The 25,751-nt window shown below is 49.0% G+C and overlaps 1 protein-coding gene across 3 annotated transcripts in view; it reads right to left on the bottom strand.

Moving 5' to 3' along the window:
• The window catches only part of CPNE8 (copine 8), a 990,278-nt gene that overhangs the window by 662,909 nt on the left and 301,618 nt on the right, over positions 1 to 25,751 (bottom strand). For all 3 annotated transcript variants that reach the window (XM_086967237.1, XM_086967238.1, XM_086967242.1), the window contains one exon: positions 20,181 to 20,220. In XM_086967237.1, the coding sequence (XP_086823363.1) occupies positions 20,181 to 20,220 (40 nt within the window). The remainder of the gene's footprint in view (positions 1 to 20,180; positions 20,221 to 25,751) is intronic.

Below are 25,751 nucleotides of genomic sequence, written 5' to 3'. Positions count from 1 at the left end.
GCGTATTTTTGTGATGCCTACATTTGAAGACGTGAATATAGATCTATTTAAAGAATGGAGATCTAACATAAAAGGCTGTTCCTTCAGGCTTATGGAGACACTTATAACACATTCAAGGTGTTGCATGGAAGAACAGACAGTGATCATAGATTCTCTCCAAAAGTAGATTAAAACAGTAAAGACACTAAGAAGGGAAAAATCTACTAAAAAAGATGACGGAATGAATTGAGATATTTAACAACCAAGATGTCCAGATAGACCCTTCATAGTAATGTTTGTGTGATTTATTTCACTTTTGTTTTTCAAAAACCTTTATTGGCACATTTGCACAGCAAGGTTATAAGATTGCACTATAGCAGGACATTATATACGAGTGTTCAGTATTATGCAGCGTAGGCTACCACATACATGTGATGGCGATACAAAGAAGAAAAGGCAGTGGCTGCACTGGGGGAGTAGTATGAGCTATCGGGAGAGGCCCTTCGAATGGGGGAGAGAGGCTAGGGGAGCAGAAGGGAGAGTGAGCGGGGAGCCAACAACTCACTGACCATCACCGGCAGCCGCCGCGGCCGGAACGCTGACGGGGAGCGCGGGGTAGGTCGCAGGATGCTGAGAGTCACGACTTAAGAGGTAAGATACAAGTGGACCCCATATGTCAATCGGGCGGAATTTGCCGGCATTAGGTCCCAGAAGGGTCTGACACAAAGAAGCATCCTCAAGCCAAATGTCAACCTTAGGTACAAACCTGCAACCCCAGCACATTGAGACCCTACGCCTCGCAAGAACAAGAAGCATCGCAGTCAGGCGGCGCGTAGCATCTGGGGAAAATACCACGAAGCCTAAAAGGCAAAGTAGAGGGTCGGGCTGAACCGGCGATGAGGAAATCTCAGAAATAGTGGCACACACCTTGCGCCAGTATGGGGAGATCTTAGGGGACAGCCAGGCGAGCTGGGAGAAGTCTGCCGCAATGGCAGAACATCGCACACATCTATCATTGGGGATAAGTCCCATCTTGTGCAGCTGGGCAGGAGTTTGGTAAAGCCTATGCAAATACTTAAAGTGGATGAGTGCAGGCGGTAATTTGGGGATAGGTGTTTAATCTGATTTCAACAATAAACCCAGACTTCTTGAGAGAGTTCGACATCCAGGTCCTCACACCATGCCACTCGCGCCCGGTCTGTAGAGATGGGAGATGCTACTAGTGCAAGGGGGTAAATCTTGGTAACTAACTTTTGGGGAGAGGGGGATGTGTAAAGGAAGTCAAGAGTGGCCATCGAGGAAGGAGGCAGGGGAAACGAGGCATGAAGCTCCCTGCAAATAGCCCTTAGTTAATGGTAGAGCAGAGTGTCCATGGGCCCAGGGTCGACAGCAAGAGTGGAGAAGGTGTCCTCAGGGTAGAAGTCTGACACTGGAAAGCCCCATGCGGATAGCATGTTTAACCATCCCGGATGACTGAAGGGGGGCAAAAGCCGGATGATAAGCAATAGGCATGGCATTTGCAGAGAGTATTCTGGAGCCGGAGAGTTTACAGAGTTTATCCCAGTCTCCATCATGTCAATCTCGGTGCAAGGGAGTTTCACCGGGGCGAACAAGGCAGTTGTGAGCAGCCAGGGGGCAGCAAGGTCGGCCTCCACAGCGACATGCGGCTGAAATGGAGTGGGGTGGAGCCAGAAATTAAGAAAATTGGCCTGGGCACTAAGGGCATAAAGTTTAAAATCGGGGGCACCTAGACCATCAGGCGACATCGGGAGGGTAAGGATATTATATGCAATTCTGATCTGTTAACCAGCCCAGGCCAGAGTAATGAGCAATGAGCGTACTTTGGGGAAAAAAATGGTTAGTAAGGGGGATGGGAATATTGACGAATAAATATAAAAACTTTGGGAGCACCACCTTCTTGGTGATGGCTATGCGACCTGCCAGTGACAAGGGTAGCCTATGCCAGAGAGGAATCTTGGACTCAAAACAGTCCACAGCACGGCCAAAGATAGCTCTTCAAAGTTGGTCTACGTCCCTACTCAGCCAGATGCCTAAGTATCTTGTTGGACCCGACACCCACATAAAGGGGTAGTCCAGAATAAAGGGGACCATTGCATCAGTGAGGGGAAAGAGTACAGACTTATTCCAGATAACCTGGATGCCAGAGTAGCCCCCAAACTGTATCACCTCGCGGACCAACGGACTGAGATTCTCCTGAGGGTTACAAACAAAGTGTGACGTTGTCCGCATACATGGAGACGACAAGAGCGCGGTCCGTGAAACTGAGATATCTCTGGGGTGGTGCTGCAAGAGTCTAGCAGCAAGGGGTTCCATGGTGATGGCAAAGAGCATGGGTGACAGTGGACACCCTTGCCTGATACCCCTCGCGATGGAGATAGGCTCTGATATTTGACCGTTAATCTGGAGGCGGGCAGTGGGAAGGGTGTAAAGAAGTAGTATTTTACGTATGAAGACCGGGCTGAAGCCCAAGCGAGGGAGGAGATAAAAGAGAAAGGGCCACTCTAGGGAATCAAAGGCTTTAGTAGCATCTAGCAGGGCAGCCACTGCCGGGAGCTTGGGGTTAATTTGATGAAGGACGGAGAATATAGTCCGGAGGTTATCTTTGGTCGCGTGGCCAGGAATGAATCCAGACTGGTCTGAGGAGCGATGAGCGGCATGAGGGGAAGAAGGCAGAAGGCGAGTAGTTTGGCAGTTTAGATCTTGTTATCCGTATTGATCACTGAAAGGGGACGATATGAGTTGCGGAGCTCTGGGGGTTTTGTCCGGCTTTAGAAGTAGTGTGAGCACTGCCTCCCGGGGTGAAGGGGGGAACTGACCATTCTCAAAAGATTCATTATACATGGCAGCTAAGTGCGGGACCAGGAGGGCCGTGAAGGTCTTATAGAAGGATGCTGGCAGGCCGTCCGAACCGGGGGCCTTATCATCAGGAATGCCATTAATCGCAGCAAGGATTTCTTGTTTGGAGAAGGGCTCATCGATGAATTCCCAGTGAGGATTGCCAAGCCAGAGGAGCTGAAGGGTGTTGAAATATTGATAAAGGACCTCGCGTGGGGGCTCAGTCCCGGCCGTGTAAAGTTGTGAGTAAAATGCGGTGAAATGTGCCTTGATCTCCTCAGGAGAGGTGGTTCTGATAGGGCCTCCGTCTTGGAGGGCGGTTATATAGGACGCAGCATGAGGCGGGCGGACGAGGTTGGCAAGGCTCTTTCCAGGGCGGTCACCCTCAACGAAGAGGCGGGCCTGCGCCTCCCAGCCCAGAAACGCGAGCTCTCTGTTGGACTCGTCAGTGAAGTCGGTAAGCTTCCCCCGGATCTCAGCAGGCGTGTCAGGGTTAGGGTCCCAGGAGTGGGAGGAATCCAGAGCCTTCATCTTCGTCTCAAATTTGTCAAGAGTGCCACGAATAGAGCGTAAGACACCGGACTGCTTAGAAATGCAGTCCCAACGGATGACGGCCTTAAATTCTTCCCAAAGCGTGGAGGGGGAGTCAACAGTGCCCTCGTTAAGCTCAAAATAATTCACAATTGCGGTTTGTATCTCATCGCAGAAGACAGAGACACGTAGCGCGTTAGGGGGCAGCCGCCAAGAGAATGCTCAATGTAGGGTGTGAGGGAGGCGCAGACAGAGGCGAACAGGAGCGTGATCTGAGAGGGTGCATGCCATATGCTCAACAGAGGTGAGCCCAGCAAAGGTGTGCGGAGTGGTAATCCAGAGGTCCAAGTGGAACCAGCAGCCGTGGGAGCCTGTTACCCAAGTGTCTCAGGGTGAGTGTGGTGCCACGTGTCAAATAGCGAAAATAGAGCTCAATAGTGAAGCTGCGCGCAGGTGGGAAGTGTGCGGGACGGAACGATATAGCGTGGTAGACAGCGCCATGTTAAAGTCACCCCCCCAGAGGAGCGCAGTGGGGCCCAGGGATGAGATGTGGTGCAAAACCTGTGTGAAGAAATCCTGGTCATCATTGTTGGGACCGTATAGCGTAGCCAAGGTCAATGGTTGGGCCTGAAGGGTACCACGAAGTACCTAAAAGCGGCCCTTGGGGTCAATGATTGCCTGGGAGGTCACCCATGAAAGCCCTCTGCGCAGCAGGATAGACACCCCACAGGAGTAGTTAGAGTAAAAGGAGGAATGTATTTCGCCCCAGTGCCTGGAGAGGAGTCTCGAGGAGGTAGCGGGTAGCAGGTGGGTCTCCTGTATAAAACAAATGTTTACCTTACTCTGGGAGAGGTGGGCATGGACCAGGCGTGCCTTGCAGTGGACGTTCCAGGTCCAGAGCATGGTATCTGTCATAGTGCCTTGCCAAAGAAGTGAATGTTGAGAAAGGTAAAAAATGCAGATAGAACCTTGTGCAGTCGTGTGGAGAAATACAGTACGAAACGTAACAAGAAGCACAGTGCAATGACATTTGAAGTGCAGAAAATCGCTAAAGCCAAGTTTACAACAAAAGCCTCATTCAGAGGCGACAGTCCCAATATCTCAAAACCCCCAATCTAGCAAGAAGCAGATGTGCAATGGGGACACAATGCAGTGAAAGAGAGAAGTGCAATAAAAAAAACATGCAGTTGAGATGAAGTGGCATGAAGGGACAAAAAAAAAAGGGCATACATCAAAACAAACAACAAGGCCTCAGAGGGAGGCAACAAACCCCAAGAACCCCCCTCCCAACCACCCACACCCACACCAACGCCCCCAATTAGGCTGAGATTCCACCCATTTCCACTCCGGAGACCCACAACTGGGAAGGGTAAAGTCTATGTCCAAAAAGGGAATCATCCCGTGGAGGCATGGCGTCGCTCAGCATACTCCCCTGCCTAAGAGACGGGGTGGCCATGCCACGGGTCGTGGTAGACTACAATAAGGAATGAAACCAGGTAGTCAGGGGCATCAAGCCCTAAGTATTGTCATGGTGTAGAGAGCAAATGAGCTCTTCCACAAAGTCCTCCATTTTTTAGATATTGGTGAATTTGGGCACACCCGTGATGTGGAGGTTGCTACTGCGGAAGCGCGCCTACAAATCCTCATTTTTGTTCCAGAACAACTCAAGTATCTTGTCCATTTGAAGGAGCTTGTGGCGATCCTGAGTGGCAGCGTCTTCAGCATCAGAGACCCTCAATGTGCAGCAGACGGGCGTCGTGCAAGTCAACTCGGGCCTTGACAGTGTCAAGACGGGTTGACAGCTGGTCGAGTTGGGCCGCAATGCCAGTAACTGTGGATTTAATGTCTAGCATGATGGTCTTCAGATCATCCTCCCTGTGTTAGGGCCACATCTGTTTGGGCGGCTAGGTCACCCCCATCGGCGACCGTACCATTATGGCGAGTCTGCCAGCGCTGATCAAAGGTGATCTTGTGTTGTTTAGGGTCGGTCTTCCCTATGGCAGGATAGCAGCAGGTGAGAAAGGCTGGCGAAGAGCAGGAGGGAGTCTGCAGCAGAGAGTCAAGGTTGCAGAGCGGAATGCACCTTGGCTGGAGAAGGTGGAGCAGGCGATCTGGGATCAATGACAAGAGAACAAGCATTCACGGCGCAGGCGGCGGCCAGGCTGGAGGAGGAGAGCGATGAGACAGCCACTGGTGACACCCCTCGTGATGGCATGCTGTATCAGGTGTCCGTCAAGCCCGCGGGTCCTTGAGAAGAGCAGTGGGGATGGCGAAGTGGTAAGGCAATGTGTAGGCAATTTCCTGGCCGTGCCACTGCCGTCCCCCACAGTGGAAGCAGAAGAGGGAATTGGGGCAGTGAGGGCAGAGGCAGCGGGAAACGTGGGGGGCGCTCTGCCCTCGTCATGGGGCCAACGAAGAGAGGCAAAAGGTGAAGAGCCTCTGCTGTAGGAGGGATAGGGCCAGGCCCCGCGGAACGGCAATCGCACACCTGACCCAGCCGCAGGTGCCCCTACGAAAGCACCACCCACCAAGAATCAGCAGGAGCCAGGTGGCAGGCAGGACGCAGCAGGTCCCTGAGGAGTAAAGGCAGAAGCGGCCCAGAGGTGGCACGGCGCTGGCTCCGGCCTCGTGCCCGCTGCATGATCCAGGAGGGAGGCGTTAGGGCCTGCAGTGAGTAGGTGGTGTAGCAGAAGAGTCAGAGGCCCAAGCGTGGTGAATAAAGCAGACCCTCTGCAAATTGGCCGATCTCCAGTGAAGAGAGTGGAGAGGTGGCATGAGTAGTCAGCAGAGCCGAGGATTCCGAGCGAGGAGTGGCTGCAGCGGTGTCAGCTCCCACCGCGGGTGCTGCAGAAGATGGCGAAGCTGCAGGGGGTGTGCGGGTCTCGACACAGGGCCAGTGCAGGGAGGCCAGCTGGAGGAGGCATTTCAGGGGAGCCCTAGCAGCACTGAAGGTAGGCCCAGGCCCGCGGTGCAGCGCACGCACTCCTAACCCAGCTGCGGAAGCCCCCACAGCAGAGCCACACACTGGGACCGGCGGGGAGCAGGCAACAGGTAGGCCCCAGCGGGGCACCACAATTCCAGTGAGGCAGCCGGTGCAAGGAGAGAGGGTAGCGGCTCCCCGGTAGTGCGGCGCGGAATCCAGCCGTGCGTCCCCAGTTAGGCCGAATAGGGCCTGAGCAGCCAACAGCATGGAGAAATCAGTGTATCGCCGGGCTCCAAGGGCCAGAAAGGCAGCAGTCAATGCCCCAGAGTGCGCGGGAACAGTATCGCCTGGAGTGAGGTGAAAGCTTCGACGTTATCTGCAGGATTGAGGCGGATAACAGGCTTGGCCCGAAGAGCCCACTCAAAGTGCGGCTAAGCCACGCCCCTCCTATTTCACTTTTCTTTGAATTTTTAAGAAACTGTTTTTATGGCATTATTTTTATGTCAAATATATGGCAGCCCTTTATATACATAGAAAAAACAATTTTATGTGATATTCACTTACAAGAACAAAAATCATACATAGACATTGCTATAATACAGCACAGTGAAAAGCAATCTAACCACACAAGTAACATGCATAGTGTACAATGTAAACAGAACGACCAGTCCAGCTACAAATACCACTAGCCGGACGCTGAATTGTTCATTGACAAAGGCCTTGACAGGCAGGCCTTGAGACCTGCCTGTGTACAAGTCTATGGAATTGCAAATATTGGAGGGTATTGTCTTGGCAGGAAAAAAGGATGAAGAAGAACCCTCTTGACACACCCCATCGTTTCTTTGAAGGATCAGAAACTAGCAGTCATTAGGCCCACGGATAAAGGCGGGCTGTGGTCATCTGGTCGAAAGAGCCCTACCTAACAGAAGGCAGAAGCTACATCCAGAATCCAGTATGGCATTGATGCATCCCGCAGGATCCTACCAAAGAGATTGTACAAGAAATATTGAAGATAGTCACAGATGGCACAGAACAAGGCATCCTGGGACCTAAGGAATCTGAGTATCTAATCAAAAAATATCCACAAACTCCTATATTATAATTTTTGACAAAGGTTCATAAAGATGTCAATATTTCTCCCGGCAGACCAATCATGTCCGTATGCGACTGGATACTAGAGCCGCTGTCCAAGTAGGTGGACGTCTTTCTGAAACCCTTCGTGCTGGATGTTCCTTCTTAGATACATGATGCTATGGACTTTATTAATAGAGACCAAGGGTTTGACTTTGATCCAAATGCCCACATCCTTGTAACAATGGATTTTTCATCACTTTACACCCAGATCCCTCAGCAGGATGCATTAGATGCAATGGAATTCTATTTAGAACTGCATTCAAGACCACATTGAGTGCCTACAGAATTTATTCTCAGTCTAGCTGCTGTAGCCTTGCGGAGAAACTTTTTAAAAAATTGATGAGGACTTCTACAAATCAAAGGGACAGCCATGGGTTATCCCTTCGTGCCAGAAAAGGCCATGCTGTACATGGCTCAATATGAACAGCACTTTATTTACAACAACCCGTACATTGCAATGGTACAGGTACATTGATGATGTGTGCTGTATATGGAAAGGTTCCGAAGCATCATTGATGGAATTCCATGTATGGTTAAACAACCGTAGTCCGGACATAAATTCAGCCTGGCACATAGTAAAAAAACCTTCCTTTTCTGGACGTAGAAGTAAAAACATCAGTGGATGGGTTGATTATGACACTACACACAAAACTGCCAGATAAAAACAACGCCCTGCACTTCAGAAGTTATCATCCCAGAAATCTGAAAAACAATTTGCCTTACGGCCAATTTTTACGCATAAGGCATAACTGCACCAGACGAAAAGATTTTGAATTACATACTGAGTCATTGAGGAAAAACTAAAAGAGAGAGGTTATCCCCAGAAGATGCTCAAACAATCACTTAAAAGAGCCTGGTTCACACCTTGGGAACATCTTCTGACAAAAAAAGTAAATCACCAGCAGAACACATTGTTTGCGTCACAACATTTGGCCCCCATACGCAACCTTTACAGAAGATTGTTCGGAGCAATTGACATCTGATTGAAGGATCCATACCCAACATTGGCCCTCCATTATTTGCGTTAAGAAAGAATCAGAGCAATCAACAGCAAATCATATGAATTTCTGCTGTGCCAAAAGAAAGAAAAGATACTCTACGCTCCAAGTTCAATTTAAAGCCCATTCAAGGTCACCACAAATATGGTAGCTGCTCAGTGTGCAACCTGACCATAGAAGGCACTAATTTCAACTATGGCCAAAGACATTGGCGCCACACCGAACATACCAACTGTAAAACAAGAAACGTAGTGTATGCCATTATATGCAAACATACATATCAATTAATCAATGGAGGAAGGATCACTTGTCCTGCATAACATTGGGTATATGTAAATGGTTCTGTCAACTCTCAATAAAAAACCCTCATGCACGTGTTGGTTGGTGGTAACGTTTAGCGGTATATCTTTGTTCTCCGCTTCCCCTCACACGTGTCTGCATAATCATGGGGCTTAGTGGTTATGCCACCTCCACCAGGAGGTGATACCCTTTGTTAACACAGTAGTGACCAGAAAAGGTGCTCGTGATTCAGTGGGGTGTGTTAAAAGTCTCTAGGTTCCAGACACAAATGCTTTATTCATTCTGGTTTCAAAGAGGCGATAAAATCAATATAGGTGATTTAGAGTTATTATGACTCTTTTACCCTAGAATAGTGAAGTAGGTCGACATGTTTCAGCCCTCAGTCGCCAGAAGGTCGGTCGGGCTTTCTTCAGGACCAGGGGGTGGTGTGCAAAATGGTGAATATTACTCCTAAGTACTTCTTAGTGTAAACATTTGACGGAACTTAAAATCTAGTTCCTAAGGCCTATAGTACCTGTGAAAGATAGAAAATTTAAAATTTAGAACTTAACAAAGGGAAGGGGTTCTTTAAGTGTTGGGACTGGTATAGAGTATACCAAGAACCGATTAAAAAATGCTCAAAGAATGTAGCGACTCATTGAGTGATTATACTCTAGATCTAACTCCCTGTATCATGAAATGAAATGAATGAATGAAATGAAAATAACTCTTTTATAGCGCATGGCTACCCGGAGGCATCCCAGCGCTTGCAGCTACAGCAGGTAAAGTCAAAAGTGGAAGTTAATTTGCAGGGAAAAGCCAAGTTTTTATTTTCCTGCGGAAAGTGAGATGATTGGGCTCCTGTCGAAGAGAGGGGGGCAAAGAGTTCCACAACCTTGAGGTGTTATAAGAGAAGAGGCGACCACCCGAGCGGGCCTTATTGACTCTACTGACTTGTGCCAGGTTCTGGTCATTGGAGCGAAGGTTTCTAGAGGCTTTATGTATTTTGATCAAGTTGGCCAGGATGGGGGGGCCATTGCCCTTAAGATTTTTATGGGCAATGCAGAGGGCTTTGAAGTGTACCTGTTCCTTTATGGGTAACCAGTGGAGTGATCTAAGCGCTGGCTTGGCTGAAGAGCGGTGGTTAGTGCTTGTCAGCAGTCTAGCGGCAGAGTTCTGAACCACCTGGAGTTTTTGGATTACGGAGGTCGGGGCTCCCAGGTAGAGCGCGTTACCATAATCCAGCCTCGACAGGATCATAGCTTGAACTAGAATTTTTTTGTCTCTCTCGGGAAGTTGAGGGAGGATTTTACGAATGGATTTAAGCAGGCCAAAACAGGTGGCCGCGGTTTTTCTGGCTTGTACTTTGAATGTGAGATCATCATCAAGCCAGAAGCCAAGGCTTTTGATCACTTTTTTAGGGATCGGGTTAGCACCCATAGACGGGGGCCATAGCGCAGGGGAATTGAATGAAGCCTTCCTGCCCAGCAACATCAATTCAGTTTTTTGATTGTTTAGTTTTAACTGGGACAAGCCCATCCACTTTGATACCTCTTCGAGAAAGTTGCTCAGACTTGGATGAGACAAATCAGCCTGATTAAGAGAAACCACAAGCTGAGTATCATCAGCGTAGCTGATCAGTTCGATTCCATAAGGGGCCACTATCTTAGCAAGGGGGGACATGTACACATTAAAAAGTGTGGGGCTAAGGGAGGAGCCCTGTGGAACCCCACACTGCAGGGGGAATGGTGAAGAGTGGCAGTCCCCTTCAAATACTTTGAAATATCTATCACAGAGGAAGGATTCGAGCCAGGAAAGAGCTTTTCCCGAGACTCCAATTTCATTAAGGCGGGCTAAAAGGATACGGTGACTCACCGTATCGAAAGCGGCGCTGAGGTCTAGGAGGATGAATGAATGAATGAATGAACCGAGTCTTCTCATGCGCAAACTTAGCCCCATGGGCGTCAAGGCGCCTAAATCAAATATGACAGCAAGATCCCCCATTCTACAGCCTTCTCTCATTGGTATGCCCTCTTAAAAAGGCAGGTTTTATGAGCCTTTTTAAATGTCTCAATTGAGGGAAGGGTTTTTATTTGGATAGGGGTAGAATTCCAGAGCTTCGGGGCAACCACGAAAAAGCTCTGGCTCCCCATCTGGCTAATTTAACACGAGGAACAGCCAGTTGACAAAGTCCCGAAGAGCGAAGATCTCGTGTGGGGACATAGCGTGTGAGAAGGGAGCCAATGGCGCTCGAGGGGCCTTCTGCCAGAGCTCTGTAAACCAAGCACAGAATTTTGAAAGAGATTCTGTGGTGGACAGGGAGCCAATGAAGTTCCTTCCTGGCTGCAGTGGCAGAGGAGGATTTAGGGAGAGCCAGGACAAACCGAGCTGCAGCATTCTGCACTATCTGCAGTCGGTGAACAAGACTTTTATTGGCTTCCGTGTACAGAGAATTGCAATAATCTAACCTTGATCCTACCAAGGCAACTGCAACCTGTTTACGAGCCTGGGGGGAGAGATACCCACGGATTTTATTGAGTATCCTAATCACACCCCAGCAAGTGGCCACGGTTCTGTTGGCTTGAAGGGTCATAGAGAGCGAGGTGTCGAATATTACGCCCAGATTCCTGGCAGATTGGGAGGGAGTGGGGCAGATGCCCAGAGAAGATGGCCACCACTCATCAGACCAAGCATCTTGGTCCTTCCCAAAAATCAACACCTCTGTCTTTTCGCCGTTCAGTTTCAGGGAATTCATAGTCATCCAGTCTGCCACATACTGCATGCATACCCTGAAACTGGCAGCCGATGACCTGACGGAGGAGTGAGCCAGTGACACCATTATCTGGGTGTCGTCTGCGTAGGACACCACCTCCATCCCCTGCGATCTTACTAGTCTTGCCAGGGGAGCCACATAGATGTTAAACAGGGTCAGACTTAAAGCCGACCCTTGTGGCACATTGCCACCTGTGTCCAGTATCCTCCTACACTCTTCCACCACCTTGAGGAGTGCCGTCTCCGTCCCTTGAAGCCATAAAAATTGGGCTAAAGACAGAAAAAAAACTATGAATAGACGACGATCTGTCGACCTAGCCTTTCCTATTTAAACACAGAACCCGGAAGTAGTAATGTTTCCGGGACCGCAGTGGCAGAGTCAGAACCAGTGGCGTTATGGAGTGACCGCAGTAGGCACCGCTGACCCACGCGGATCCCGATGAGGTTCGAATAAAACCGGAAATAAGGTATGTCGAATGTGTATGAACGGATCCCAGTTTAATCTAATCTAGCCGTATACAGTAGGCGAGCCCCTGAAGGTACATGAAATACGCCTTCATTTTATCCTATATGGTCTGTTTGAAGAAACCCAAGTATGGATGTAATGATTTGTGAGTGTGTCTTGAACACCACCCCCAGAAGGTACATGAAATACGCCTTCTTAACCCAGATAAGAACGAAACAGTCGCAAACGTGAGTGTGTGCATGGGAAACGCCTCTGAAGGTACTTGAAATACGCCTTCATATGCATGAGTGTTATATATTGAGAACAAATGAACTATTAAACGCGAGTGCTGTAATTACACCAGAAGGTTCATGCAAAGCGCCTTCTTTTAAGTGTCACTTAACGACAAAACAGCGCGAAACAAAGCCTAAAAATACCTTTATACCTATCGAGATAGATAAATACAACGTTTGCCACAAATGAGAGAGTTGACCTTGTCCATGATACAGGGAGTTAGATCTAGAGTATAATCACTCAATGAGTCGCTACATTCTTTGAGCATTTTTAATCGGTTCTTGGTATACTCTATACCAGTCCCAACACTTAAAGAACATCTTCCCTTTGTTAAGTTCTAAATTTTTAATTTTCTATCTTTCACAGGTACTATAGGCCTTAGGAACTAGATTTTAAGTTCCGTCAAATGTTTACACTAAGTAGTACTTAGGAGTAATATTCACCAATTTTCACACCACCCCCTGGTCCTGAAGAAAGCCCGACCGACCTACTGGCGACTGAGGGCTGAAACATGTTGACCTACTTCACTATTCTAGGGTAAAAGAGTCATAATAACTCTAAATCACCTATATTGATTTTATCGCCTCTTTGAAACCAGAATGAATAAAGGATTTGTGTCTGGAACCTAGAGACTTTTAACACACCCCACTGAATCACGAGCACCTTTTCTGGTCACTACTGTGTTAACAAAGGGTATCACCTCCTGGTGGAGGTGGCATAACCACTAAGCCCTATGATTATGCAGACACGTGTGAGGGAAGGCGGAGAACAAAGATATACCGCTAAACGTTACCACCAACAAACACGCGCATGAGGGTTTTTTATTGGGAGTTGACAGAACCATTTACATATACCCAATGTTATGCAGGACAAGTGATCCTTCCTTCATTGATTAATTGATATTAGATTCCAGGGAACTGGGCGGATCACAAAATTCCCTTCCTCTCCCGAATTGATTTGGAATGCAAACATACATAGTCAGGAAGTGCAACACAGGATTGTACAGCACACAGCATTGATCAAGACTAGCTTCTGCTATTCTCTGGAGCTGGGCCAGTCCATCCTTTGCTCCGCAGGGCTACAATTTCTCTGTATTATACGCCAGCAAGGATAGCACAGTGGGGGGGACAGAGGGGAACTAGGGGCCTGATGTAGGTAAATCTCATTTACCGACTCTAGAATACCGAATTTTACCGATTCGGTATTCTAGATTCAATAAATGAGATGTAGGAAATAATCCGGAAATTTTTTCCGAATCGGTATGATTCGGTAATTACCAAATCAGTATTTACCGATTCAGTAATTGCCATTGATTCCTATGGGCCTTGAGGCCCATAGGAATCAATATTAATTACCAAATCGGTAAAGACCGAATCGGTAAAATTACCGAATTGTCAAGGGGGACAGGATGTCACTTTGACACCCTGTTGCACCCCTGATTCTGGCTTGTGTGCCATGTGACACACATACATGCCCTTAGGGCATGTATGTGCGCCACATGGCACAGGTGTACATGCACAGATGTGCATGTACACTGGAATTCGTTATTTACCACGAAATATTATTTTGTGGTAAATAACGAATTCTTAAGGGCCTGTGGCACTGTTTTCAGTGCCACCTACATCTAGATTTAACGATACGGTAAATTTACTGAATCGGTAAATTACAGAATCAGTAAATTTACCGATTCAGTAAATTTACCGATTCAGTACTTTTTAAGCCCCCTACATCTAAAACTCCAAATACCAGTTGGTCTTTGACCAATCTTTGAATTTTGAAATCTTCCTTACTCCTGCTATAATACTTTTGGGGATAAACAGCAAGGAAGGGCAAGATCCATTTTTCCACATTCTCTTTTTAGCTACGGTGGTATTGCATATTTGTTTTGCTTCAACCTGGCTGGATCAAGGCGCCCCAACGTTTCAGCAGTGGCTTGCTAGGCTGCTAGCCACTTATAATCTTGAGAAAGGGATCTACGAGAGAAAGGTTAAAAAAGGGAGAACGCTTGGCAGACACATTTGGGGGCCCATTTATAGGTGGAAGGAAGATTTGATTGACAGCAATCTCTAAGTAGGGTAAATAGGCAGAGTTTTTTTTTCTTTCTTTTTTCTTTCTCTAAATCATGATGGTAACTGTAATTATGATAGTAATGTTTACTCCTTTCTGTTAAAAAGCATGTACTATATTGTGAATTATTCCTCAGACAATTTTTGTATATTAGAGATTGTGCTGTGATGTAAAATATAAATTAAAAAAAGGATTGCATAGCACTGCTCAAGATTGAAGAACCAGATTTTAACTGCGCCCATGGTGAATCATTTCACCACGTTCAAACATTCTGAAAATGATTTCAAGTGGACAGTTTTATGTGCCGTTAAACCTAATCCGAGGGGTGGCGACCCTGAAACTCTACTTTCCCGAAAAGAAGCATTTTTAATTATGAAATTTGATACAGCTATGCGGGGTCTTAACGAGATGTAGGGAATTGCTCAATTGTAATCAAACCCCAGATTCTATTAGTCTTTACTACAGAGACCAGAATGCATTTGTCCAACTATCTCATCAAAATCCATGCAGGGTCTTCCACCTTAAACCCTTTGAATTGTGCCATTCAAGCAGGGAGCAACAACGTTTGCAGCGATCACACTCTAGAGAAAGACCGGAAGAAGAGAAGAATTGATTCCTCTCCACAACGGTAAGTTGATTTTGAACTTTTTCAAGAATTCCGTGCGCTCTACCAGTTGTGAAGTGTATTAGACACTGATGGCAGGATCGTTATGTAAATATGGGCAGCATTGGAAAGACGAACGGCTTACACGAGCAGCACACACTGAAACTGGCAATGCTGTTACACAAGCTCTCCGCTATCTTTAGAGCTTATGAAAAATAAAGAAAAAGGCTGGAAGTGCAGAGACTAGGGGTGGGTGGAATTTGTTTCATCGCGTTACGCAAATCTCAGCGAAACGGTAAAAAAATCTCTGCGAACAAACAGAAATTCCGCGAGTACACGGAATTTCTCGTTCGCAATGCTTTTTTACTGTTGGCAATCGCTGTTTGCGTGCTCTGGGGGAAATATCTTGTGAACACGCATTTGAGAACGTGAACAAGAAAAAATTTTGCAAAGTTGCGTAACGCAGAATTTTGGGCAATTTCGCAATCTCCGCGGAACGCAAAATTACCCAAATTCTGCAAATTCCGCAAGCGGAAGGTAATTTACCGCCCAGGCCTAACGGATACTCACTACCCCATTAATAGGATCCCGAATACGATTTAGGTACCACAAGTCAAGGTAAAGTGACTATTGTAGCCTCTGAATTCTCCCTCAATGCACTTTTCAAGTAAACATATTGAGACATATTCTGCTCACATTTGCAGTGTCAATTGTGATGGTGATGTGTCACCAGCGATGCGGCCACAATAAACAATAGGGATGCCCCTTTATTTATAGCTGGCACGTGACGACACGCGCCAGCGCTAGCGTAACACCTCCAACACAGGTAGACTGCACCGCTACTCCGCGTCGGAGAACACTACATTCCTTCTAACCTTTATTAAACAACAAACAAACAGTGACCATGTAGATCTGTTACCAGTCACTAGAATTCCAGTCCCAGGTCTGTCACACCATGAAGTCGACCAGCCGGGAGGATGGAGCTGGGTTTCTTCTCAGGCCATATCTGGAGGGCTCTCCCCGCGATGATGGCAATGATGGGGTCATCCCCTGCGAGATTTCGCTCTCAGGGGACCTCACAGGGAAACTTGGCATACTTCCAACTGGTGTTCCCGGCAGTGAAGGGGTGCCCTGGTCAAATCGGTTCTCATCTTCAGTGGGGGTCGTCCGGTGATCACCATCTGGGCCTTCCTCCACTGGCGGTTGACGTGATCTGGCATCCAGGTTTCCTGACACTTGCAGGTCCGGAGTTCCGGTGTGCACCTTTTTGAAGAAAGAGATGTTGCCTGTGACTTCCTCGGTTCCTCTTCTGGCTGTTATCATGGTGCCAATTCGGCATACGACTGTCCGGAGCCTATGTTCAAATGGAAGCCGTAACTTCCACCCAGGGTATCTGTCCTTGATATAGACTCTGTCTCTCATTTGAATGACAGGCATCCGGGCACGTCGGTCGGCACTGGCCTGGTCATTGGAGCTGGTCTGTTGGCTAGGACCTTTCCAGCATCAATCTGAGACGTGGTCCAGCTTGGTTGATGTGGGATGGTGTCTCGCACTACTCGGCCCATGCTTGCAAGTCCCGGAGCTGCCTCGGTTGTGAGATGGGTCGTCAAACGGTATTCTCTCAGTGAACTGTATATGGCCCTCTCGAGCGGTGATCTATCTGCATGTGCGATGCGTATTACTTTGTTGAGAGTACGCATGAACCTCTCTACTTCCCCATTTGCTTGAGGCCAGCGAGGGGTCACTTTCCGGTGATGAATTCCCCAGGCTTTGAGATAGTCTGAGAACTCTTGTCCATGGAAGGGTGGACCGTTTGCTGTCTTCACCACTTCAAACATTCCTTGGGTAGCAATGGTCTTCTCAAATTTTGTAACGACCTCCGTGGCTGTCTGACTTCCCACAATCTCAACTTCAGGGTACTTTGTGTAATCATCGATGATCACCAGTGCATAGCGTCCATCTGGGAGGTGTCCAAAGTCCACACTCACGGCCGTTGGGGGTTTTCTTCCGTGATGAAGGAGTGAGGGCGATCCGGTTGGCCAGATGCTTGGCACCATGGCATGTTCTGACTGTTCAACCAGTAGGTCCATCCCTGGGAACCACACGCTAGCTCTCAGCCGACTCTTGGTCTTTACCATGCCTTGATGTCCCAGGTGTGCGAGGTCTACTGCTTGTTGAGCTAGAATTGATGGGATCACCAGTCGTGGGCCATGTAGCAGACAACCAATGCTGTCGACCGTAAGTTCATCCTTGACCCGCACAATAGACTCCAGGATGGTCTTTGCTTGTGGCTTCCGTCTGGTCATGGTGGACTGAATGGGGTGCCAGTCATTCGATTGGACTGCACTTATGGCCATTTGTAGGCATTCATCACTCTGGGTGGCTTCTACAATGGTCTTGAGACTCATGGGCAGTGGTCGGGATCTTTCCGATACAAGTCGGACATATTCTTCAGTGTCTTCGCCATCCTCTTCTTCCGCTTTGGTGGCCACCCTGGGATGCCTCGAAAGGTAGTCCGCTGGATTGGACGAGCCCGGTTTGTATTCCACTTGATAGTCATATCCCTGCAGTTGAAGGATCCATTTTGCAATCCTCGTGGAGGTTTGGTCACTGACCCTTGAAACAGGGAGATAAGAGGTTTGTGGTTTGTGGACACTGAATGGATGGCAGTACACGTAGATGTGGAAGTGCTGACAGGCCCAGTGGATAGCGATCGCTTCTCGTTCTATTTGCGAGTATGTCTGTTCTGTGTCTGTCATGTAGCGGCTCGCATATGCTATCGGGGCCCACTCTCCATTCCCTTGCAACTGTGTGACCATGGCTCCAAGACCATATGGGCTGGCGTCCAAAGCGACATTGGTGGATCGGGTCGGGTCGAAGTATGACAGTGTTGTGTCTGCCGACAGGGCTGCTTTAGTATCCTTGAAGGCTTGTTCCTCACTGCCATGTGGTGGAGGATGTTGTTAGTTCCCTGAGGGGCTTCATGAGGTTAGACAAATCTGGGAAAAAACGTCCGCAAAAGTTCACCATTCCCATGAAACTTCTAATTTCCGAAATGTTAGATGGTGCGGGAGCTTCATATACGTCTCACACCTTGTCGGGGTCTGGGGCCACTCCTTGGTCTGAGAACGTGTAGCCAAAGAAGCAGATCTTGTTCTTCAAATATTTTCATTTTTCTCTGTGTAGGGTCACTCCAGATTCTTTGATTCACTGGAGAAACCTACGAAGTCTACGATGGTGATCTTCTATTGACAACGCGTAGATGAGTAGGTCGTTCCTTACATTTACGACCCCTGGTAGCCCACTGAGGACTTCATGGATGGTGTTTTGACACACCTCCAGGGCACTCGAGATCCCGAAATTGAGGCGTCGGTATCTCCTGAGACAGACATGCGTAGAGAAGGTGGTGATGTATCGGGAGTCTGGGTGTAGTGGTAGTTGGAGATTGCCGGCCCGGAGGTCCATCTTCGAAAACCACCTTGCACCGTTCAGTTGTCCCAGTAGGTCGTCAATGGTGGGGGTTAGGTGACGTTCCCTTTTCACCGCGGCTTTTGGGAGGCGCATGTCAACACAGATGCAGACTTGCCCTGGCTGTTTAGGTTTCCGTGTCACTACAATCGGGGACACCCGCGTCGTCGTCCATGTCCTCACTGTCCCGCTCTTCAGCTACTGTCTGTGCTGTTTCCTTCGCAGACCGGCATACCGCCGCGAAGTGGTTCATCCACCCGCACACACTGCACTTTTTCCCTCTCACTGGGCAGTCTTGCATGCGATGGGGTGTGCCTCCGCAGTAACCGCATTCCCTTTTCTTGTCTTGCTGTCGTCTCCCTGCGTTTTGGCACTTTGGGCCTCACCACGTTCGCCTTTTCCACCAAGTTGACTTGTTCCGTCTTGATGGGTCAGTGGAGGGCTGCTTCCATGTGGGATGCTTTGGCTTGCGACAGTTCCTTTGACCGGCCCATGGTGAGGATGTCCGCTAGAGGCTTGCCATCCTCCCTAAGAATGTTTACTCTGAGTTTGGACGAGTAGCACCCTTGTATTATCTGATCTCGGATTTCTTCCTGTTCGTCGTGAAATCTGCACATGCTAGCCAGTTCTTTTAAACGCTTGTGGAAAGCGTCTAACAATTCCTCCGCTTCTTGCTTGGCCTGGCGAAAAATGAATCTTTCGTAGTCCCTGTTCGCCATCGGCTTGAAGTGCGCATTTAGGACATTGAGAAGCGTGACATACATTTTGGGTGTGGCTTCCACCAGGGTTTTGTAGATGCAGTAGATATCTTTGTCTCCTAGGTGGAGGAGTAGGGCTCTGTGTCTGTCCCGGGCTATGCCCGCCCCTTCAAAGTAGATCTGAAGGTGATCGGTCCAGTCTTTCCGTCGCGGGGCAAGGGATGAGGGGACCCCGTCCACTACAAAGGGCTCAATGGCGGGAATCAACGTGCACTGCTTACCTCCTGGGTGCGCTAGCAGCCGCATGGCCGAGGCGATGATAATACTGTCAGGGTCCTCTCCTGTGGCCTGTATGTCCTAGGTCTCACCGTAGTTTCCTCCCTTTCCAGGATGCTAGGGCACACTCATGTGTGGACTCTACCGAGTGTGCAGGAAGGGCCTCCCTTTCATCCAGTCACTCTCAGGGGCTGCAGGGCATTCCTTGGATGCAGCAGACTTGCCTGGGGGCACACAGCAGGCCAGCCCAGGCCAGGCAGCACTTCGTGGGCCCAGGGCCTTGATCAAAGGCTCACTAATCACCAGCTGATCAGGCTCATTGACCTGCACTGCATGGGGTTATTTCTGCCCCTCGTCGCCAGTGTGATGGGGAGGGGCCACTCTTGCACATGTCACCAGCGCTGTGGCCGCAATAAACTCTAGGGACACCTTCTTATAGTTGCTGCGTGGTCCTGACTGCTTTAAGCAGGCCACGCCCCTTTAGTTATAGCTGGTGCGTGACGAAATGCGCCAGCGCTAGCGTAACACCTCCGACGCGGAAAGACTGCAGCCCTACCAAGCGTCGGAGAACACTACATCATCCACCAAATGAATCATGCGCCCCAGATCAATTAAATCTCTGGCACCTCGGCTAACCTACAGGTACCGAATCTCTGAGATGTGAATGACAAGAGAGTGATAGGTGTAGAACAGGACTCCGTAACTATAACATTTTTCTTATTATTTCAGCCATAGCATTCATGTTTGAAGGCTGTTTTTTGGGTGATAATATATATATATATATATATACACACACACATTTCAAGGGAGCATACAATTGAGGACAGGTTGACAGGCTGAGTATTAATATACTTACATGCTTGGATAAGTTTGGGCTCTTTGAATCAACGTCATACCTGAAAGTAAAAAAATAAAATAAACACTTAGTTTTGTAAATGCAAGTTCATAGATAGAAAAATATAACACTTCAAACAGTTTGCTTTGAAGGGCCGTTTATGATAAAAATTTGTATGCAAAGCATATTATTGCAAAGGTACTGAATATACGATTCTGACTGTCTGTTTTCCACTTCTGAGTAAACAAAAAAATGAAAAAAGTTCAGGAAAATACCAACATAATAATTAGCAACAATGACTAATGTTCTGCACCTCCATTGGCAGAATTGTAAGCTGTGTGCTTTGGGGCTACTAGTAAGTCCTACATTAATATTACATGCCAAATTGGAATGGAATGGAATAAGAGTTTATGTAGCGCAGAACTGCCACCCTACGGGTATCCTGGCGCTTGGATCAGAGAATAGACATCTGAAAGCAGGATCAATTGTTAATAGAAGGGGAACTAAAGAGAATTCCTTGGAAAGAGCCAGGTTTTCAGTGTCTTCCTAAAACCGGTCAACAAACCGGCCTGTCTGAGAATCAGGGGCAGCTCATTCCAAATACGTGAGGCCATCACTCCGAAGGCTCTGGTTGGTTGTAATCAGACTAGTATTTGAAGAGCGGAGCTGCCTCTTTGGGTTATACCAAGTGAACATTTCTTGCAAGGGGATGCAACCCTGGCCATGTACTGCCCTATATACAATGCAGAGAGATTTAAAACAAATTCTCTTCCCAATGGGCAGCCAATGAAGATCTCTTAAAGCCAGTGTCGTAGAAGACCTGCATTGTCTATTTAGTGCCAACTTTGCTGCTATCGCCTGTACTCTCTGCAACCCCTGTACAATAGGTTGTGGTGCTCCCAGATACAGGGAGTTGCAGTAGTCCAGCATACTCAATCTTCCGTAGTATTCGTAACAAAGAATGGCCAACACTGGCAGTTTTGTTAGCTTGTACGTCCATTTGGAGATTTTCATCTACCATAACTCCCAGGTTGCGTACCACTTTGGCTGGGACCAGAGATTCATCCACAGAAGTGAGCTTGAACTCTGTCAGCAGATATCGAGACATTCTGGTGGCAGGGCAGTACACCACCTCTGTTTTTCCCCCATTAAGCTGTAGGGAGTTTTTCCTAAGCTAGCCCGCAGTTTGACACATGCACTCCTGGAAGGTATCCATAGATATCGCTTGTTTCCCTTCCAGAGAGAACATCAATTGAGTGTCATCTGCGTAGTTGACCAGGTCTACCCCATAGGATTTAATAATGGGGAATAGAGGGCGTAGATAGATATTGAAAAGGATCAGACTTATTGCCGAGCCCTGTGGCACCCCATAATGTACTGGGGACATGTCAGAGATGAATGGCATTAAAGGCACGGCCTGTTATCTTTCTGACAGGTAAGATCGTAGCCACTGCAGGGCCTGCCCTTTAAACCCTATACTTTCCAGTCTCTCAACCAGCACGGTATGGCTCACCATGTCAAATGCGGCTGACATGTCCAGTAATACTAGGACAGAGGAATTCCCATTGTCAGCACGCATTCGCAGATTATCCATTACAGTTGCCGGTGCCGTCTCAGTCCCATGTCCCGGGCAGAAGCCACATTGGTCCCTATCCAGCAATAGGTTATCCTCAAGATAACACGATAGACTTTTGATAACTGCCTTCTCCAAGATTTTAACCGGGTAAGGCAGGAAGGAAATAGGTCTAAAACTTGCTTGAGCAGTAGGGTCCAAAGATGTTTTTTTGAGCAGAGGAGTTACTACTGCTTGCTTCCATGCCTCTGGTACCACACCTTCCTCCAATGACTGGCAGCAGATCTTCCATAGCCATGGAAAGGTTTGTTCACCCAGAATTTTCCAGATTTTATGAGGAAAAGGGTCTAATGGGGAACCCGAGGACACACTTTGAACAAGCTGGTTGAAAGAGTCCTCTAAGGGGGCATGGAAAATGTCCAGAGAGGTAGCTATCTGGGATTTTACATCAGGCTTCCAGGCTGAATCCGCTGGGCCGTCAGATTGTAGTTTTTTGACAATTTTGGCTATTTTGTCCTAAAAAAAAAGGCAAATTCATCGCAGAATTTCTGTGATGCAACTACCTGGTTTCTCGAACAAGCTGGGCTGGATAGATCCCTAACGATATTAGAAAGCGCTTTTGTACTATTGGGTGCTTGCAGTATAGATTTAGCATACAAATCTGCTTTAGCCCTAACAATAGATTCCTTGTATTGGGTCTGTACCAGTTTTAAAGCTTTCTTATATAATTCCAGATAGGCCCTCCTCCATTTTCTCTCGGCCTTTTTACATGCTACCCGTATCTGTTTTAGTTCATCGTTGTACTAGGGAGGAGAGATTTTTTTCCTGTTTTTAAGGCGCTTTATTGGAACCAATGAGTCAAGAGTTTCCGCCACAACCTCACAGTAGGTCTGATAGTTTTCACCTACAGAGGTGGAGAAAGTAAAGAGACTCTGATCCTGAAAAGACATTTGAGTCTTGTTTTTTCGAAAAGTCGACGACTGGTTGCATTCAACCTCTGAGCTAGGTATCTTAATAAAAAAGTGAATTGAAAAATGGTCAGTCCAATTTTGAGGCAGAATATCAACCACCTCCGTCTCGGCCTGATTCGCAAACAGGAGATCCAAGATGTGTCCTCCTGGATGAGTTGGTTGTGTTACCATTTGATGAAGACCAAGGTTCTCACTGGTGTGTCTGAGGTCCCTCAAATGGTTGTCTAGGCTGCCATTGTCCCATAAGTTAAAATCTCCCAATACCATCATACGTGCGTGAGATAAACTCAGGTCGGTGATGGAATTAAATAGATCTTGAAACTGGGTGTCTGCCCCAGGGGGTCTATAGCAGAGCACCCCTGTGAGTAGTCTGCCCTTAACCTCCTGAAGAGAGAAGCCCAACCATTCAATCCCAGTGAACTCATCACCTTGTAAAGGTGCAAAATTAAATTTTTCCTTAAAAATCACCCCAACCCCCCCTCCTCTCCCAGTGGCCCTTGGTTTGTGGAATATTTTATAGCCGTCAGGGCAGGCGAAACCCATTTGCACCTATGAATCCGAGGTGGTCCAGGTTTCCGTTAAAAAAAGGTCGTCCGACTACATGTTTTCTGACATGGTGGACACCTCTTGGTAATGTTTCCCCAGGGATCTACGGTTAATCATCCCGCAATTAAGGGTATTCCTGCATTCACCCACAGAGATAGGTGATGGATGAATTCCCCCGTCGTCCCTCCTATCTATAGTGAGTAGCTGTTCCCTGGTATATCTTATTCTTTCTTGGTTTAGGCTGCAACAGGCAGCGTGGCTGGCGCTGTGCGCGGCCAGTGTGCGGACTGGCATGCCTCTGGCGCGCCTCTGGCGCGCGCACTGCACGCTTGCATTGCCTGTTTTAAATAGGTAGACGAGTGCCCAACCACTAGAGCGAAACCCCGGAAGTGTGGCCGAGCCCAAGTCCCCACACCCAAGATTGCGCTAAGAAAGAACACCTGCTTTATGTTCCCGCTAAAGCAGCGAGATGAATGGAGACAATTTTATGGTGCAAGTAAGAAGCTACACTTTTAAAAAATTTAAAGTTGGGCGTGGCCAAGATGGCGTCGGAGTAGGACGCTTCTGAGAGCCTCTCCAACGCCGACTCCACATAGCACCGTATAGCGGGGTCCAGAGCGTCCTGACCGGCGCAAAACGGACGGCGGAGGTCGCCGACGACTGGGGGAGCAGTCCGGTACCGTTGGTGACGCGAAGGGAAGTCTGCAGCGCCAACCGGAGCAGAGACGAGTTGTGGCCTGTGAAGCGCCGGCCTCTCGTGATCAGGGGGCCGGCCCTGGACGAGGCGGCGCCTAGCGCGACGAAGGCGCGACCAGCACTGGCGGCCCAGCGCCGGACCTCGCGGTCCCACCGGGCAGCGGAAGACGTGACCTGCCTTTGAAGGCCCCGGTGGCGGGTGCACGCCAGAGAGGGGAGTCGACGGTGCCGGACTGGTGGAGCGCTGGAGGATCGAGGGACGGCAAGCCGAGACCCGCCGGAGGCATCCTGCTGAGAGGGGATTGGAGGTGCTAGGACGTTCGGGAGAGGTTGCACCCGTCCCCGAGTGCTGGGGTGAGTCGGAGCGGCTGAAAGAATCACCGCGGTTGCTGTGAGCTGAAGCGCGGGGAGCCGGCTGTGCGGGAGCGGGCCCAGTGACGGGACGGAGGCGGGCCCTGCCTTGAATACACCGAGGACTCTGCCTGGGGCGGCGGCGGAGCCCTGTCAGCCTGCGGCCTGCTTACTTCTCTGAGACTGGGTACCGGAGCCTTCTGGGCCCCGAGCTGTGGGGTCCCTATGCCGTTCTGACGGCGATCTGGGCAGCCGGACACATTGCTGCATATTCTTCAGTGTGCAGAGTTAGCAGGGGAGGCTGCAACGCCGTCTTCACTGGGCCCTCTCTGGCTGCCCCGGCCCTACTTGTTCTCGAGGCTTGGGCTGAAGAGCTGGGGGACTCCTACGCTGCTGTCGCACTCTCCTGTTGGCCTGAGCGTCGGGTCCTGGGGTGGCTGCTCCCCCCCCCGTACTTTCTGCCCTGGGGACCGCGCTGGACGCCTGCTGCACTCCCTTAGAGGGTGTCCTCACTGGAGGGAGGGTGGCCGCGCCCTGAATGGACTAACTAGGAAGGAAAACGTCACTACCTACAGGCACGACAACCCACTTGCAGCTCCCACCTGTGTTTCTGGAACGGACGAGACGCCTGACCACGTGCTGCGGCCGAACCATCACGATGTCCAACACACTGCGTAAGGGGAGGCCAGGGAAGGATGGTGCCCCCAAGTCTTCACAGCAGTCGGCCTCGCCAGGAGCTAGTAGTTCATCGAAGCAGTCGGACGATGAGGCGCCTGCCACCAAGGCCTTTATGCCTGAGCTCTTTGCCAGAGGGGGCCTTCCGAACCATGGTCTGCTGGAACTGATGACTGTACGGTTCAGGTTCAGTGCCTTAAGTTGTTTTTTGTTGCTTTCTCTGTGTGGGGGAGGAGTGGGGGGGATTCTGGGAGCAGGGAGTTCTGGGGGTCGGTGATGCAGGGGGAACGTTGGGGTTGGGGTTGGGGGGAAGGGGGAGAGTGGTGGCGACCAAAGACGGTGTGTGTGGGGTGCTGCGGGTGCTAGTGGTATTCTCCATTGCATTTACTACCTTGTGCTGGACTGGGGACTTTTCACTTTCTGCTGTCTGCGTGGGGGAGAACTGTTCGGAACATTGGGGAGGGGTCTGTGCGGTTCCTCATGGATGGTGGGTGCCTGGGACGTTGCACTTGGTGTCTCTATCCAATTGTTCTAAATATGCTGAGTACAACGCGTCATCTTGTCTGAGGGGTTTTGGGGAGTCTGATGGCTTGGAGTGGCTAGTTGAGGGGGGTGGACTAGAGTGTGGAGGGGGTTGTTGGGAGTTGGGCCTGGTCCGGGGAGGTGTAGACTGGTGGCTGGCGGGGTCCGAGAGCCGGACTCTGAGTATCTTAAATAACCGTACTGCGTGGAATCTCATGCCGTCCTTATGCCTGTTAGTATAGGTACCTGGAATGTGAA

The sequence above is a fragment of the Lissotriton vulgaris genome, chromosome 1_1 (genome assembly GCF_964263255.1).
Source record: "Lissotriton vulgaris chromosome 1_1, aLisVul1.2, whole genome shotgun sequence".
In the NCBI taxonomy this organism is placed as follows: Eukaryota; Metazoa; Chordata; class Amphibia; order Caudata; family Salamandridae; genus Lissotriton; species Lissotriton vulgaris.
The sequence above is the reverse complement of the archived record's forward strand: the minus strand, read 5'-3'. Positions and strand labels throughout refer to the sequence as shown.